The 16,914-nt window shown below is 57.3% G+C and overlaps 1 protein-coding gene across 4 annotated transcripts; it reads right to left on the bottom strand.

Annotated features, from left to right (window-relative positions):
* Nucleotides 2,326-15,921, bottom strand: PDLIM2 (PDZ and LIM domain 2). Of its 4 annotated transcripts, none has more exons than XM_018052308.1 (10): nt 15,815-15,921; nt 14,262-14,356; nt 13,422-13,573; nt 11,265-11,334; nt 11,018-11,139; nt 10,785-10,863; nt 6,502-6,590; nt 6,122-6,267; nt 3,895-4,012; nt 2,326-2,883 (listed from the first exon to the last, which is right to left on the bottom strand). In XM_018052308.1, the coding sequence occupies exons 2-10, from the start codon at nt 14,352-14,354 to the stop codon at nt 2,706-2,708; spliced, it is 1,047 nt and encodes a 348-aa protein (XP_017907797.1). In that variant the 5' UTR covers nt 14,355-14,356; nt 15,815-15,921; the 3' UTR covers nt 2,326-2,705. The 4 variants fall into 4 exon arrangements, with proteins under 4 accessions (XP_017907797.1, XP_017907799.1, XP_017907800.1 ...); XM_018052310.1 differs by having other exon boundaries at nt 2,341-2,883; nt 15,800-15,883; XM_018052311.1 differs by having other exon boundaries at nt 2,341-2,883; nt 15,785-15,868.

The following is a 16,914-nucleotide window of genomic DNA, read 5'->3' as shown; positions in this document are numbered from 1 at the left end:
ACTCACTGGCTGACCCATTTCACGTGGGCCTCCATCCATACCCCATTTGTTCTCTGTTCCTTAGAGCTACCATGAGTCTAAGATAATGGTTTGTTACACGTGGTGATCTGATCATATTAAGATTCCAACGTTCTGTTTTCCAACCTGTCACTTCCCTGCTGAATTTTTTTTACTGTCCACAGAGCCTCAAGGTGAAATTCAAACCATATCTTACGGCATTCAAGGCTCCCATCTTCCTTTCCAATCTTGTCTCAGTATCGCCTTCAGCCTCTCCCCTAACCTGAGCATTCCACTTGCACTGACCCCCTCACTCTGCAGGGCTCTCCTCGTGTCTGTCTGAGTCTTGTTCCTCTGACAATGATGGCCCTGGCTCTGAACTCTGAGTGCTGCTGTATGATCCACATAAGCTCTTTACACTCACTACCATATAGCACTTTTCATCATGTCAACTCTATTGCTGCCCCTTGATTATATATCTTTGGGAAACCCACAAAAGTGCTCTTCCGGTATTCCCACTGCGCCAGGACCCAAGAATTTACAGAGTCAATCAGTCCCCTTTTGTGAGCATTCTCCCTGCCAAGGGCTACACCTGACACTAGGTGGCGCCAAGGACCCTGTTCCACTTGGGACCAGATTGTTGGGGCCTGACAAATCCTGAGCCACAGAGAGGCTTGATCTTTCCTATAAAAATAAAGGCAGCCATTCAGGCAAAGAGTGAGACAGTTATAGCAAGGTATAAATTATATCAAGGTGCCTGAGGAGGCAACACACAGTCTTTGCAAGATTCCATTCAAAAAGAACCAGATAGCACCAAAGCACCCTCCAGCTTTTATCTTTTCTCTCCAGACTGACTGGGTGGTAAGGTAGGTGTTGCACTCCAGCAGCACCCATGCGCCTTTCTAAAATGTCCTCTGGGATTAGGACCAGAAGTGATGGGTGAATCAAGCCAAAAATCTGGCAGAGGACCACCGCCCCCTGTCTGACTCAAACATACCCCAAGGCAGGCATGCCTAGCACCAGCTTTCCAATCTACCACCTGTGAAGCAGCTGGGGCTCCCAGGGGAGAGGCGGGCAGACCAACCCTGGCTGGGAGGGTGGGGGCACTGCTGGATTGTCCCTCCCAGGCAAAGCTAACTCACAGCCGCCCTATCCAAGGATTCTCCTGGGGATGATCTTTCTCAAATGGGTGCAGACAGCCTTGGGCAAGTACACAAAGTTCTTTAGATCAGGGGTCCTTAACCCCCCAGCCTTAGACCGGTACCAGTCCGTGCCTGTTAGGAACCAGACTGCATAGCAGGAGGTGAGTAGGAGGCCCAGTGAGCAAAGCATCTGCATTTACAGCCATTCCCCAACACTGCCATTACCACCTGAGCTCTACCTCCTGTCATCAGCTGAGGCATTAGATTCGCACAGGAGCATGAACCCTGGCCCTAAAGTCAGGGCGGAATATCCTGAGATTGCCGCAAGACAGAAATAAAGTGCACAGTAAATGAAAAACACTTGAATCATCCCGAAACCATCCCCCTTCTCTGCCCCAGTCCGTGGAAAACTTTTCTTCCACAAAATCAATCCATGGTGCCAAAAAGGTTGGGGACCACAGCTTTAGGTGTTGTCTCCTCACTTGCCCCACCAGCTCCTCTGAGCAAGTCAACAGGGCTGGCAGCATCCATACGAAGTAGAGCGAGGGGCAGAGCGCCAGCCCAGGCAGGGCTGGCAGAGGAAGATGTTGTCTTACTGAGACGGGCCTGGGCAGAAGCCGTTTCAGGGCCTGCCTCCTGTTTGCTTCCAGCGCTCTGTCACCCTAATCCCTCTCCAGGCTCCCAGTGAGACACTCATTCCTCTACCAGGGATCATCCCAATAAAACAGGCATCTTTACAAAATGGTCCAGGGAGAGCATCACCATCCACTAAAAGGAGCCAGTCTCTTCAGTAGGGAATGTCACATGGCGAAGCATCTGGTAGGGGTGGGGTTTGAGGTTTGAGGGAGGGGGGAAATGAGAGGGCAAAAAATTGTTATATATGAATACTCTCCAGGGACGTCCCTCGGGGTGGGGTGATTAAGAATCTGCCTCCCAACACAGGGTACATGAGTTTGATTTTTGGTCAGGGAACTAAGATCTCACATGGCACAGGGTTTCTAAGCCATCACACCACAGCTACTGAGCCTGCATGCTGCAGAGCCCATGTGTCACAAGAAAAGCCTTCACATTGCAGTGAAGACCCAGTGCAAAATTTAAAAAAAAAATGTTTTTTAAAAAAGAGACTCTCCACCTAGGATTAGGGGAAGCACATTTCCAGGGGCTGGGGCAGGGAAGGAGAGAAGACAGGGGCGCTACTATATTTTGTTCACGTACAGTATATATTTTTAGTGCTCATATATTGAAAACTTTACACAGTGAATACCTGTAGCCTCTGGCCCACCCCTCTCCTTCTAGGCACTTATATCCATGTCCCAACCTGCTTAATCCCTGGTGCACAAAGATGTCCAGTACAGCACCCACTTCGGGTTTTAATGCAAAGCCTGTCCTTCAGGAGGACGCAATAGTATCCAGCAGAGGCCTGGGGAGGTGGGCTGCCCTCACCAGCAGCACAGGCAGGTCCCAGCCTCTGGCTTCATGCCACTCCCCATCACCTTTCCAGGCCAACGTGCTATTGGCACAGGTCTGGCGTGGAGGTGCCCACAGAGTGGAGGGTGGGCTGAGAGCTCAGGCCTGGGAATTGAGGGTGGGGGCTGCAGAGTAGCGCTGGCGGGCATGCTTCTCACAGTACAGCTCGTCCCCCACCCAGAAGTGCCCTCGCATCTTCAGGTTCAGTCCGCAGTCAGCACAGGTGTAGCAGCCAGGGTGGCGGTACCGCCCCTCCTGGATGCGGACGGCCTGGTTCCTGCAGGGACAGGGAGGGGACAGCCATTAACCTGGGGGGCAGGAGGGAGGGACAGGAGTGTCTGGCACGATGCCACCATTCCCATTCTCAGGGAGCCTGGTTCCCAGCCCAGAGCCAGGACCCTGGAAGGTCCCAAAATCTCAAACACTTGACTCCTCAGGTCTACCCTCAGGGAAACCCCAGCCCACACCCACAGGACCCCAGTTTTAAAGTTATTCCTCCCCCACACAAAGGCAGACAAGCACCATCCTGAATCTTCTGGGTTGTTAACAGAATAGTGATTCTCCAAGTGCAGTCCCAGGTGCCAAGACCCACAGCATCGTGTCACCAGGGGATGAATTGGAGATGCAAATCCTGGGGCTGGGGACCTCCTGAAGGGGAAATTCTGGGGGTGTTGGCTGAAATCCCTCAGGGGCCCAGCTGCAGCTCTTTGCAAACCAAGGTGTAGGATCCCCTTTCTCGGGCATGCACAGCAGGGGTGGGCAGCCTCCCATTCTGCAGATTAAACATGGAAGCCAGGGACTTGCCTAGAGTTATTTGACCATCAACACTGAGCATGGAAGAAATTTACCAGGAAGGTGGGATGGCCAAGGCTCAATTTTCCAGAGAATGTTTTCTCTGGGCTACATTATCACGCCACCCACTGAGAAAAAAATGCACCTTCCTCTGGAAAAGGCAGCCTAATAGCGGGAAGAAGGGAGTAAGAACAAGATTTTCCAGGAGGAGGTGGAGCAGATCTCCAGAGGCAGTGAGATGATGATTGGAGAGAAATCAAAAACAGTAGCATTTCTTCCTCCTCCAGGAAGGCAGGGAAAGAAATGGAGCAGGAGGAAGAGACAGCAGGAAAAAGCCAGTGCAAGCATCCCAAGAAGGCTGAAACGACTCCTGAGCCCATCACAAGTCCCCTGTGGCAGCGCTCCCCCCAGGGCCTCTGGCTAGTGGGTTCACGCAGAGCATCTGGGCCCTGCCCTCCCCATCCCAGGCCCTGTACCCCAGGCCGCCAACACTCACGCGATGCTGGTGTTGCACTTCTCACACGTGTGGAGCTTGGGTGGGCTGGCCAGAGCCCTGGAGGTGGGCAGGGAGGACTGCGGACTCAGCGAGCTGGGCAGGTAGGCAGGTGTTCCACCTGGACAGGGGGGAGGACAGACAGACACATCAGAGCTTGTCCATAGCCGCAGCATCAGGCTGTATTTTTTTTTTTGGCCACAAGGCATGTGGGATCTTAGTCTCCCAACCAGGAACTGAACACACACCCTCCTGCATTGAAAGGCAGAATCTTAACCACTGGACCACCAGGGAAGTCCCCAGGCTGTATTTTTGATGCTCACTCCACCTCCACCAGCACCTGCTCCAAAGAGACTCGTTGTCAGAGGCACACTTCCAAGTGGACCTCAATGTAACCGTGGGTGTGAGCGGGGGTCATGGAAGAAGGAGATGATCATGCCAGACCCTTGGCTGAGGCTGGTCAAGGGCAGGGAGCAGGTTCAAGGCTGAGCTACCCAAGCTAAGGCAGCCTGAGCAGCGTCTGTGCTCAGTGTCTGACACATCAGACCAAGCAGGCGGTTCCTTTCTGCTGATCCAGTCATGACATTAAAGACATGGTAATAACAGATAATAACACACACCATACCACCTCTGTGCACTTTTCAAAGGGCTCTCATGTGCATTATGGTGTCTGAGCCTTGGAACAACGTGAAGATGAAGCACAGATGTTACCTGGCAGGTATGGTCCCTGTCTACAGCTGAGGATGCCAAGACTTCAGGGGTGAAGTCACCATCTGTCTGCACTGCCCTCACCGCCCCCCACCCCGCCTCTCTCTGTGCCCCCTTCCAGGGCATGCTGAGGCCTTGGGGTGGTGATGGACACACTCTGCCCCCCTCCCCACCTCTCTCTGTGCCTCCTTCCAGGACCTGCCAAGGCCTTGGAGTGGTGATGGATGTGCTTTGCTCCAAACCTTCTTACCCTGTCTCCTTTCTCTCTGTGAATACCTCCAGGAGCAAAACGTCAGACTTGGAACCAGTTACCAGGTTCAGTTCAGTTGCTCAGTCATGTCCAACTCTTTGCGACCGCATGAATCACAGCACGCCAGGCCTCCCTGTCCATCACCAACTCCCGGAGTTCACTCAGACTCACATCCATCGAGTCGGTGATGCCATCCAGCCGTCTCATCCTCTGTCATCCCCTTCTCCTGCCCCCAATCCCTCCCAGCATCAGAGTCTTTTCCAATGAGTCAACTCTTTGAATGAGGTGGCCAAAGTACTGGAGACCCCTCCAGTATTCCTGCCTGGAGAATCCCATGGATAGAGGAACCTGGCGGGCTATAGTCCATGGGGTTGCAAAGAGTCAAACATGACTGAGTGACTAACATTTTCTCTTTCACCAGGTACCAGTGATTCTGCCGATCAAATACTTCTGACAGTCCCATCATTCGTTCCCCTGATACCACTGCCGAGGCCAGGCCCTCCTCATCTCTCCCCTGGAAGGAGGCAGTGCCTGCCCCCCTATCACACACAGATATACACACACACACACAAACATCCACTTCCCAGAATGCTGAGCAGCCAGTCTGCCCAATACACGGAGTTCCTCGGGAGTAGAGGTGGGTCCTGACCACCTTTAATTGCCACATAGCTTAAGGCTGGTCCACTGGATGAGTCAGTAAACATCTGATGAATTAACAACTCACCCCTGGCAGGAGCCCATACCTCTGTTGCCTACTTCGGCTCCTCATGTATCCTCTGGCACTATTTAACCCAGCCCTCCTGGGTTGGGACACTCCTCAGCCTGGATGCAAGGCTTCACAGCCAGGACTTAACCTCCTCAGCCCCCCTCCATGCAGCCAGAGTCCTCTTGATCCCACCCGAAAACCCTCTGGCTCAGACCTCCACATTCCACACGGCTCCCGGCTACCATCTTAAGGCCGTTTGTGAAAGACTTGATCTTTCTTCAAGGGCCAAGTCAAACCCTTCTTCCTCCATGAAGTCCTCCTTGGAGACCCAGGGCCCACCACCTACCTTTATGGTTCCCTTGGCACTTCCGTGAACCTAGCCAGCACCTTTGGGTGCACCCCAGTAACCCCTACCAGACCAGAGGCTCCTGAAGTTCAGGGACACTGGCTTCTATAAGTCAGAGCCTTAAAAAATACTGATCTAATGCTAATTTATTAACACATCTGGTCAGCGGTTCAGAGTGTCCTGGGGGAATGTCCTCCTGCCCGAGCCCCCAGCGGCTCACCTCTCTCCTCAGCTTCTAGGGCTTCCTGCAGGAGCCGGAAGGAGCTGGACTGCCGGGGGGCCATTCGTGCCTCGCGGTTTTCTTGCAGCATTTTGAAGACTTCTGAATCCTCTCTCAGGAGGTGGCTTTCGCCTTCTGAGGCTACACTGCAGGGATGGAGGGAGCCAGCCAGGTGTGAGGGGCCCGTGCCCGGGGGTTAGGAGGAGCAGGAGGGCAGAGAAGATTGGCCCGGGGCGGGATAAAGAATTCTGGGGGTCAAAGGGAAGCCAACTGGGCTTACAGAGCTGGGACCCCCCCACCCTTCTCTGGGAAACCTGACAGTCTCCTGTTGCTCCCAGACCCTCCAAGATCCCACCCCTCCCTCCAGACCCCAGTGGTACCTGAGCCTGGGGCTGGAGGAACAGGGACCCGGGGAGGGCGGTGGCGGCAGTACCAGCACCGCTGAGTCGCCAGCAGGGCTGAGGCTGGCCTGTGGGAAGGAGAGGCACCAGGGGAGGAGTCAGCAGTGGGGCCCTGGGCCAGCACACCCATCTGAGCGGCCAAGCTCAACTGTTCCCCAGGCCAACACCAGGGGGCCCCCAGCCCTCGCTGACCGGCAGGCTCCCCCTGCTGCACCAGCAACCACCAGCAGCTGCTCCTACTGGGTCCGAGAAGGGAGGGAGGCCAGCACCCAGCTCTGGAAGGGTGAGCTGCTGCCCCAAGGGGAACAGGCACGGGACAGATTGAAGACGAGCATGTAGGGCCACTGTGCAGGCTCCTCTGCCATCTCACGCATTGTGTTTGCAAAGATGTTGCACACTGGCGCCGGGGGAGGCCGACAAGCAGAGAGAAACTAAGCTGACCCTTTTGCAATGAGGAAAAGGAAACATAAAGGGCCAAGACCCTTCTTGGTGTCAGAGTTGGGGCCACACAAAAGTCCCGTCTCCCTCACGTGCTGGGGGAGATCTCTCCTCTGATAACACCAGGGTCTGGGCTCACCGGCCTCTCCCGACTGCCCTGAGAAGTCTGGTCCTGCCCCATGGAGCCTTGAGGAGCCAGGCCTGTTTGGGGCTCACAGCGGAGTCCACTGCTCAGTGCGTGCTTGCCCTCTGGGCCTCTCACACCTGTTCTCTACCTGGAAATCTTGCCTGTAGTCTCCCTGTTGCTCTTCTTTCTGGCCTGCATCTTGCACTCTCTCTGTAGCCATCCCCAAAGGAGAGGAGAGCCTCAGGGACAACTAGGCTCGCCAAGGCCAGGCTGAGGGCAGAGTTTCCCAGAAAGCCAAACACTTTCGATTTTAAAATTCAGTCAGGGATGGGACTTCCCTGGTGTTCCAGTGTCTAAGACTCCAAGCTTCCAAAACAAGGGGCCCAGGTTTGATCCCTGGTCAGGGAACTAGATCCCACATGCCACAACTAAGAGTTCACATGCTACAACAAAGATAGAAGTTCCTGCATGCTTCAACTAAGACCCAGCGCAGCCAAATTAAATGCTTTATTTTAAAAAGTTGGGGCTGAAGTATAGTGTCAAGTGGGAAAACTTCATGACTTCTTAAGCTGAAAACAGAAACTTCAGAGCCTTTAAAAAAAAAACAAAAACCCCTAAGCTCTCACTGCACCAGACCCCCTGCACCAGCCTGCATTCTTCTGTTCCTCGGCTTCTACAGTACGGAGATTAAAGGTCAGCAAGGAAACTGGCTGGTCCAAGTCACTCAGGGAGTGGGAGGCTGGGCTAGGACCCCTTGCTGGGCTCCTGGGTGCCATGCAGTCAATTGACAGATGGTGAGGCTATTCCCTTAGGAAGGACAGCCAGCACCAGGTACTCAAGAACAATGTTCATCTTGCTGTCCCAGAGAGGCCAGCGTGTGCCCTGCATGGGGGCACTGGCCAGCAGGGAGGGAGAGCTGAAATCCACCCTGGCTCCCTTCGTAGGCCATGTCCTCATGCTGGCCAGTGAAACAGGGGCTGTTTTTACTTCATATCTGGTCACCCAAGAGTGTGCCTGTTGAGAAGGGGGCAACTTCTGGTTTCCGAAGGGCACCATAAGGACTGGTAATGTCCTACTTCCTGAGCCCAGTGATGCCTTAGCCAGCTCGGGAGCCAGAGACGAGGCCATGACCACTGCAGCCTGGGGCAGTGGCACCTCGTCTGTAGTCACCTCTGCCCCCTTCTACCTGCCAGACCACCTCATGCCCAAGGTGGTGGTGGATTAGTCAGTGTCCAACTGTTCTGACCCCATGGGCTGTAGCCCACCAGGCTCCTCTGTCCATGGGATTTCCCAGGCAAGAATACTGGAGTGGGTTGCCATTTCCTTTTACAGGGGAACTTTCTGACCCAGGGATTGAACCCACGTCTCCTGTGTCTCCTGCACTGCAGGCGAGTACTTTTACAAGTGAGCCACCTGGCAAGCCTGAGCAGCCCAACTCCCTGACTTGGAGCAGCTTCACCTTTCCCCTCCCTTCCCTCCCTCCCTCCTCCCCCCGAGGCACCTATAGGTGACACTTCCCTTTACCAAACCACCTTTCATCTCCAAGGCTGTTTATCTGCTCATCAAGAGCTGTCAATACTTAGCCAATACTTCTCAAAATGTGTTGCGGGGAATGTTAATAACTGAGTGGTGGGGGGAGTGGATAATGGGGAACCCCAGGAGAAATTCTGCAGTTAAACAAGTTTAGGAAATTAATAAAATTAAGCATCTTTCTCACAGGACTTTTCAGAGCCTTGAAATGGCAACCCACTCCAGTGTTCTTGCCTGGAGAGTCCCAGGGACGGGGGAGCCTGGTGGGCTGCTGTCTCTGGGGTCGCACAGAGTCGGACACGACTGAAGTGCACAGAGTCAGGAGGTGCTCAAGTGCACGGGTGGTTCCCAAGAGGGAGCTATGTGTCTGGTGACTCTACCCCATCTGACCACAGCCTCACTGTCGTAGACCAGAATGCAAGTTTCACGGGGTTAGGAATTTCTGCTTTTCCACCAGTGTATCCCTAGAGCCTAGAAGGATGCCTGACCAAATCAGCTGCCCCACAAATATATGTCGAAAGAATGACAAGAGGCCTCAGGATCAAAGAAGGGAATTCAGAGCCTCAGGTCCAACTCTGAGGCCTAGAGAGTGGAGGAAGGGGGCCTTGTCCAAAGTGACACAGTAGAGGTAAGACTAACCCAGGTCTCCCTGCCACCCCGCCCAGAGCTCCTCTTCACACCACATGGGTGGTCCTCAAAGCTGTGTGTGCAGCAGATCCCTGAGGGCTCCTGAGAACTCAGATGGGTGGCCCCACCCCACCCAGGCCCTCACCCCTGTCTGATCCAGTAAGTTTAGACTGGGGCTTGAGAATCTGCATTACCAACAAGTTCCAAGGTGCTGCTGCCGCCACTTTGAAAGCCACTCCCCATCTCATCTGCCTCTCCCCTTTGCCCTGGTTGCAGACACTGGGAGGAAGGAGGCCAGGATGGACCAAGCTCATCCCTAGCTGGTCTCAGCCCGTATCTCTGTGGAGAAGGCCCCCAGGCCCAGACACGCCAGGTCTTGCTCCTACCGCTGCGTTCCCATCTCCCCAGCTCATCATCTCTAATCCGAAATCTACCTCTGACATCCAGCAAAATTCCTGACAAAGACTTCTCAGGCCACCCCAGCCCACACTCAGCTGTCCCCTCCCAGAACGCCTCCTGCTTTTATAATTAAGACCATACCATTCAGTGCTTAATTGTTCCAAAATTGTTTTGCATGTCCCTCTTATCTCCACAACTATGTTTGAAATTCCTTAAAGATGGTGTCTCATTGAATATATACATCTCTATGCCCACGTTGCATGGAGGGCCACTGGGCAGGCCCTGCAGCAGGTCACCAGGGAGCCCCTACTACGAAGCCTCCAAAAGACCCTGCTCTGTCCTTCTCCAGAGCCCCCAGTTTCTAGCACCCTCCCCCAGCCGTCTCCAAAGGCTCTGCTTTCTGGAATGCAGAATCAACCTGAGGTAGGATTCCAGCAGCTGGGCCTCATCCCCTTCACCCCAAAGGCTGGACCTGCCCCCACAAACTCTGCCCCCAGCAGCTGTGGCCAGGACTCTCGGCCGCCTCACTCCTCACCTCCTCACCCCTGCCCCTGGAGAGGAGAAACACCGCCAAGGGGTGGGGGTTGGGCTGTCACTCATAGACAGTGGGACCTGGGGGGTCCTGTCTATCAGACAGGGGACCAGGAGTAAAAGGCTGGGGGGGCGGGGGAACAGAGAATAAGCCATATGCAACTCGAGTTGGAATCACAGTCCGGCTGGTGGTTCTCTGGTGGTTCTTGGGGGCTGAGTCAGAGGACGAAGAGGGGGGATGGGTGATGGGAGTTGGGGGCAGGCATGGCGCTTGGAATGGGGAGGAATGTGTTCAAGAGATGCAGTCAGAGCCAAAGGGAATCATCCCAACAACAGCAGCAAAACTATTTCGGTCCCAGCCCAAGAGAAACACTGGAGAAGGGAGGAAGCCATCAGCAAGGAGGAGGTGGCAGCGAGTAGGAATGTAGGCTGCAGAAGGCGAAGGCCACCTGGGTCTAGCCAGCACAAGGACTGCTCCCTCACCAGAGCGCTGGCCTCCTAGCTCCGCAGAGGAGCCCACCCATTGCTAGACCGCAGCGCTGACTGCCCAGGTGGGGCCAGCTACCTGCGGCCCTACAGGCACCGCTACCAACCAACCAGGTATCCTCACCTGTCGGCTTCCAGGGCGGCCCGCACAGGACAAGTGGTCAGCAGAAGCAGGTTCCAGGGAGTACGCCAGGCTCTGGAAACTGAAATGGGGAAATGGACAGAGAGTGCCTGGGTCCTCTCTACCAGGCTGCCCTAAGGAAACAGAGGTGACCCCCAGAGCCCCCTAAACTCAGCTTCAGAACTCTGAGAGGCTAGCCTCCACCTGTGGATGTGGTGCCCACCCGCCGCGCTCACCTGTGGCTGGTCACCACCTCTCCAGTGGGAGCCTGGGGGCTGGTCGGGGGCAGGGTGAAGAAGGGGCTGCATGGCCGGGGGCTGAGGGAGGCCTGGCTGTCAGTGTGTGTCCTCCTGGAGCTCTGTGGAGAGAGGGGCCTGGAAGAGCAGGGCGGAGAGGAGCAAGGGAGGGGGCCCCCACCACTTCAGGGTGTGGGGCCCCCACCACTTCAGGGTGTGGGGCTCCCAGCAGGAGGCATCGTCCTACCTGGAAGCGAGTGGCGAGCACTTCCAGGGAGCCTTCCCCGTTGGCCTGCCCGGGAGAGGCAGCCTGGGGCCTGAAGAGAAGACAGAGGGAGGTGAGTGTCACCGGGGTCCTGGCACCTCCACTAAGCTGGTAGGGGCTGTAGATTCCAGCTGTGCCCACACTGGGTTCTCAAGATTAGGAAAATGTACAGAATATTCAGACGTCAGGTAGCTAAGTCTCAACTTTACCAAATTCACAAGTAACTATCATCAATGACCACCATCATCTCTTACAGCAGAGTACAATTTGGCACTACAAAGCAGAAAGGACACCGTTTCAGCAAGAAGTCCGATCCATTCCAGTTTCTAAAACCTCCAAACAATATCACCCCCCTCTGCCTTGCCTTTGTTTTTCGTTTTCTTCTCTTTTGGTGGTGGTGGGGGAACATTTTACCCAAACTGTATCACCAGTCAGCATCAGTTTGTGGATCAGTTTGGCAGGGGACAGCTGACTATATATAAATAATCCTTTATCTTTCACCCCTAGAGAGACTTAAGACCAGAGAGAGAGAGAGTTGCCAAAATTCCTAAAGGGCAGCAATAGCTGGGCCCACTGCCCCCTTTTCTCCAGGGGCCTATCCCCCCGCCAGCTTAGCCTTTGAAAGAATCACTTCTCTGCCCCTTCTGCAGGCTACCCCCCATAAAACAGAGGGTGGAGCCAGCCCTGCTTCCTGCCAGGCAGGGAGCTGAAGGAAGTAAAGAACAAGGCAGCTCCCCTGCCAATCACCAAGGCACCCCCAACCCCCAGCCTCAGCTCCCCAGGGACTCCCCTCCAATGGAATCTGACTGGAGCCTTGAACAGGAGGTGACTGGAGGGCTGGGAGCTGCTGAGGGTGAAGGATGGGCCCACCATGTCCCACTACACCAATCCTGGAGGTCTGACCACTTCCAGCAAGGTCAATAAGGAACCTCAGTCCCCACACTCCATGCCAGCCACAGCCTCGGCTCTTTCCCAGGGGAGAGTTTAGGGCCTGAGTGAGGGGAGCTTGGGCTCTGGCCCCGCCCAGAGCACCACTTCCTGCCTGGGGCTTCTGAGTGCCTGAGAGGTCTCCAGGGGCTGGGGTGTTGGGAGAGGTTAGGAGGGGTTTGAGCAAAAGAGAGAGGAGGCAGGGAGTCTGGACCTGCCCCCACATGGAACCGGAGGAGGCCTGGGGGTACCACCTCTCTGATGGGGCTGGTCTCATCCAAGAAGGACGCGAGAGGAAATGATGGTGTCAGCAGCTCCTCGCCCCTCCCCCACCCCACTCTGCAGCTTCTTGTGCATTTCGGTCCCCTCCCAGATGCCATGACCCATTCTCTACCCTCCTCCTCCAGGCCCCACTCCTGTAAACACTCAGGAGCCAGAAGTGGCACGATGTAGGCACTGAAGGCGCTGGGGTCATGTGAGGTCCTGGCAGCCAGCATCCCCAGCACTGGAGGGGCAGCAGAGGTGAGGAGAGGGCATGGAGCCCCAGCCCAGAGGGAAGCTGCTGGTGGAGGCGTTGGCAGAGGTATAGGAGGTACCTGACTCAGGTTCAAGACCCGCCCAGAGGGCTCTCCTGGCAGGGGGATCTCCCAGCATTCCTGCCCTCTGACTCACTGGGACGCTCCACCCCAGGAAGCCACCTGTCCACCCCTCAACCCAGCCCAGGGTTTCAGGCTGAAGACCCAGGAGTCTGGGAATCCACCTTCCCCAACAGTGTCCAGAGAGGAAATGGGGAGCCACAGAGGGGTTCTATGGGGAGGGAGACCCCAAACTCCTCACCATCCCAAGATCAGAACAGAGGCCATTGGAGGCAGGGACCCTGGGGACCCAGCCTCAGGCACACCTTCCTCCTCTTCAACCCACTTCATGCCCACGCCCTGTACCCCACACACTGGGAACCAGTCAAACCCGGGCATCCAGGTGGCTGATGCCAGCCTGCCCGACTCTGACTGTACACCCGACTCTGGTTGGGCACCCGGTTGGCCTCAGCTGTCCTGCTGCAGCCCTAGAGCCCCAGACCTTCCCACGGATGAGCCATAGTGGCTCAGGCAGGCCAGACTGGAGCCGAGGGTAGGGGGTAAGGGCAGTCATTGTGCAGCGGGCTGGCAGAAGGCAGAGCGATACTGGCAGGCCCAGTGGAGGTGGAGGGCCTACCGGTCCAGCTGCAGCCTCAGGGGTGAGGGGCTCTGGCGAATCTTGCTCTGGGCCTCGGCGTGAAGCATGTCCTTTGCACTCTCACCGTTGATGGACACAATAATGTCACCAGGCCGGAGGTCAGCAGCCTCGGCCTTGCCCCGCTCAGTTACCTGGAGGGGATGAGGATCAAGTCGTCTCAAGTGACACTCAGGTGGGAATGAGGGGAGGAAATGTCCTTGTCCAGCCCAAGAAGCACAGAAGCTGCCCTGCACCAGGCTGGCCTACGTATCTCCCTTTAACATCACTCTCCCTGCCCACCCAGTGTCCACCCAGTTAATCAGCTTATCCCCTCCTGGAGGGGTCCAGAAGCTGGAGTGGCAGCCCCCCACCCCCCCACCCCTGACCCCAGCACTGGGATTCTAACGGGGCCTCTCAAAGAATAAGCAATGGCAGAATTTCAGGAACTGTGCTTGAAAAGAGCCCTGCTTGTGCAAACCAAATCATGCAGGTACTGCCTGCCCAGGCCTCCTGCATGAACACTTCCTGGCTGGGTCAGGGAGAATCACCAAGAGCTCAGGGCGCCTCTCCTACTAACCACAAAAGTGGCTGCCAGTAGGTATGGGGTCAGTGACTGAGGAGAAAGAGCAGGCCCTGCACTTGGCCCCGCTCCCTTTCACTCCCTAGAAGTGGCCACCACATCCTCATGGCAACCTGGTCCCAGCTCTGCCCCGGCCAACAATCTCAGAAACAGGCCTTGACTCCAGAACAAGAAAAGAGAAAGGTGACTGTGAGAACTGGACAGACGCGGAAGGCCCTGAGCTGGGGGGCGCCTCCCCGTCTCCTGGGACTAGCACTCACCTTGGTCACCATGAGAGGTGTGTGGAAGTCCCTGCCCCCAGAGATTCGGAAGCCCCAGGGCGCTGGCCCCACCACATCCACCGTCAGTGCCATACCTGAGGCAGAAAGGATGGAGAGATGGAGCCGGCCCGCAGCTCCCCAGGGGGATGCTGTGAAGTGGAGGCGGGGTGTGTGTGACAGGCCCCTGGAGCAGCCAGTTAGGGGCTGAGGCGGGGTGGGGAGGCAGCGGGTGGAGGTTGGTAGAGGAAGTGACTAACCTCTCCCGCAGGCCTCAGTTCCACTTCCCCCCACCCTGGGAAGTCAGGACTCTGAGTTTCCCCCTTAGCGTCTGTCTTCAGCAGAGCAGCTCCCTGGAGGCAGGCTGTTGGGGTGCTAGACACCGGTGCTTGCTGAGAGCAGGCGGGCAGGCAGGGCTGGCAGGTGGTGGATGTCAGCACTTCCTCTCCCCTCCTCCACTATCAACGCTAAGGGCCCCTAGTGCTGGCTTCCGGTCCCCAAACCCGACTGCACAAGGTACTTCCTCCCCGCTCTGGGGGAGGACAACACTGGGGGAGGACAACACTCGGGGAACAGAAAGGGGTGGCACCACTGCAGGCTTTCAAGTAGCTGGCTGGGGGCCTCCCAGCTGCCTACTGCGCCCCTGGGAACGTGGTTCAAGTGGCAAGACAAGGCTTCCACCTCCCCCAGTGGCCTGTTGCCCTCCCAGCCGCTCTTGGAAGAAGGACAGGCTCACCTGCCAAGCTGGGCACACCCACCCCCGGGCGCTGACCAGCAGGGTGAGCTGACGGATGCTGCCTTGGAGCTGGGGCCACAGAACTCCCATCCAGGGCCCCTCCACTGGGTAAGGGAGTGTCCCTGTTGACCAGGCCCTTGTAGGATTTCCTGACCCTCTGGTTCTGGAGTCAGGAGCCAACCCAGGCAGGAAGCTGTAATGCCAAGCTGGGCCAGCACACTACCAAGCACCCCCCCTGGGGCTGCCCTTGGGGAGGCCCATGGACCACAAACGCTGCCAAAATCTATCAAGCACACTGGGACCACTTCCTGTGTTTAGGAGACTGGGGAGAGGGTGCCCGGGCAAGTGAGGCTGTCTGCCCAGTTCTCGACCCTTCGACCCTTCGGCTTCCCCTTTTGCGCCGGCCCAACCTCTTTGTCCCCCGCACAGGCCCCAGGTCGGCTGTGGCGGCTCACAAATGCCTTGGATTCCCAGACCTTTGAGCTGGTCAGTGGACTCCGCACCGGGGCAGCGAAGAAGTGCCCAGCCCGTCGCCCCGGCTCGCCCAGTTCAGGCGCCTTCTAAGCTCTGAAACCAAAGTACCGGTGCGCCCGGGGGGTTGGAGTAGGAGCGCCCGGGAGGAGAAAGCCCAGCTCCAGGTGGGGAACCGACCGCAGGCGAGGCTGCAGGGAGCGGCCGTGCGCAGAGAGGTTCAGGCGCTCAGGGAGCCGCGGGCGCACAGAACGGCCAAGGCGCCGGGGGCCGGAGAGGACGCCAGCCATGCGCCCCGAGCACAGGTGGGAGCGCTCACCTGGCTCCCGCTCACCTGGCTCCCGCTCACCTGTCGGGCTGGGCGGCAAGGCTGGAGAGCGAAGGGAAGGGAAGGAGGGAGGTGAGGAGAAGCCGCCGCTCCCGCCGCCGCCGCCGCCGTCTGCCTGACTCTGGGGAGAGCCCGCCCGGGACTCCGGGACCTGCCTCCACCCATGTGATCCCAGGGCCGCCCCTGCCGCCGCCCCAGCCGCCGCCCCAGGCGGGGGAGGCCGCCTCCTCCGCGCAGCCCAGCCCGGGCGCTGCCACCTGGCCCGCGACCGCCGGGGGCCCGGGGCTACTCTCTCCCGAGAGCCCCCTAGAGGCTGCAGACGTCCTCTCTGGGGTAGCTCCAGCCTCCCGGGGACAGGAGAGGCGTTCTGGTGACGGGCCCGGAGCCCCACTTCGCAGACAGCTGAGCCTGCTGACCCCCGAAACTCGCCCTCCTTCCAAGGGACTGGGGCGGGGACGGAGTGGGGGAAGGTCGGCTGGGTCTGTCTGCGGTCCGCCTGCCTGGCTCCTCCGCCCACTCAGGCTCAGATGCTGGCGCAGATGCAGCCCTGACACCCACAAATCCCAACCCGGGGGCCGCGCCTCCGCCTCCTTGCCCCGCCAGCGTGCTGGAGGGGCGGTGACTACCGACTGCTGCGGTGCTTTGGCTGCGCAGAGCTTCTCGGCCTGAGATGCACCGCCAGCCTGCTCCACTCAGGGCAACGTTCCAGGCCCAGTAGGAGATGAAGAGGGACTCCAGCTGGAGGTGATCGACCCCTCTCCGGGACTACACACATCCCTCGATCTTGTGCGCTGATCCCCCTTCCATTCCTGACTGCCTCCCTCTCAGCCTCTGGGTCGCCCCTGCCTGGGGCCTGCCTCTCCCAATAACCACTACCGGCCCATGCTCCCCTGTGCCCCCAGCCCTCTGCCAGCCACCTGGGTCCCTGGTTCTAGGGGTCAGGAGAGGACAGCCAAGGAGGACACCCCAGGTGTCATCAGCTCAGAACCATCCAGCAAATGGTTCCCTGTGGAGCCAAACCAGGCAACCCTCACCTTGGGAAACCTCAGGACCCACCAGAGCCAGCTCTCCTATCTCCCGCAGATCTCCACTTTACTCTGGGGACTCAGCAGTAAAGAAAC

The sequence above is a fragment of the Capra hircus genome, chromosome 8 (genome assembly GCF_001704415.2).
Source record: "Capra hircus breed San Clemente chromosome 8, ASM170441v1, whole genome shotgun sequence".
NCBI classification, from domain to species: Eukaryota; Metazoa; Chordata; class Mammalia; order Artiodactyla; family Bovidae; genus Capra; species Capra hircus.
Note: the sequence above shows the minus strand (reverse complement) of the source record. Positions and strands in the feature narration are given on the sequence as shown.

Excerpts from the sequence above, each read along its gene's own strand:
- PDLIM2 (XM_018052308.1), bottom strand. The coding sequence starts at position 14,354 with ATGGCACTGACGGTGGATGTGGTGGGGCCAGCGCCCTGGGGCTTCCGA. Across the intron at positions 13,574-14,261 it reads CACCTCTCATGGTGACCAAG|GTAACTGAGCGGGGCAAGGC; the intron begins GTGAGTGCTAGT and ends CATCCCCTCCAG. Across the intron at positions 4,013-6,121 it reads CCTAGAAGCTGAGGAGAGAG|GTGGAACACCTGCCTACCTG; the intron begins GTGAGCCGCTGG and ends CCCCCTGTCCAG.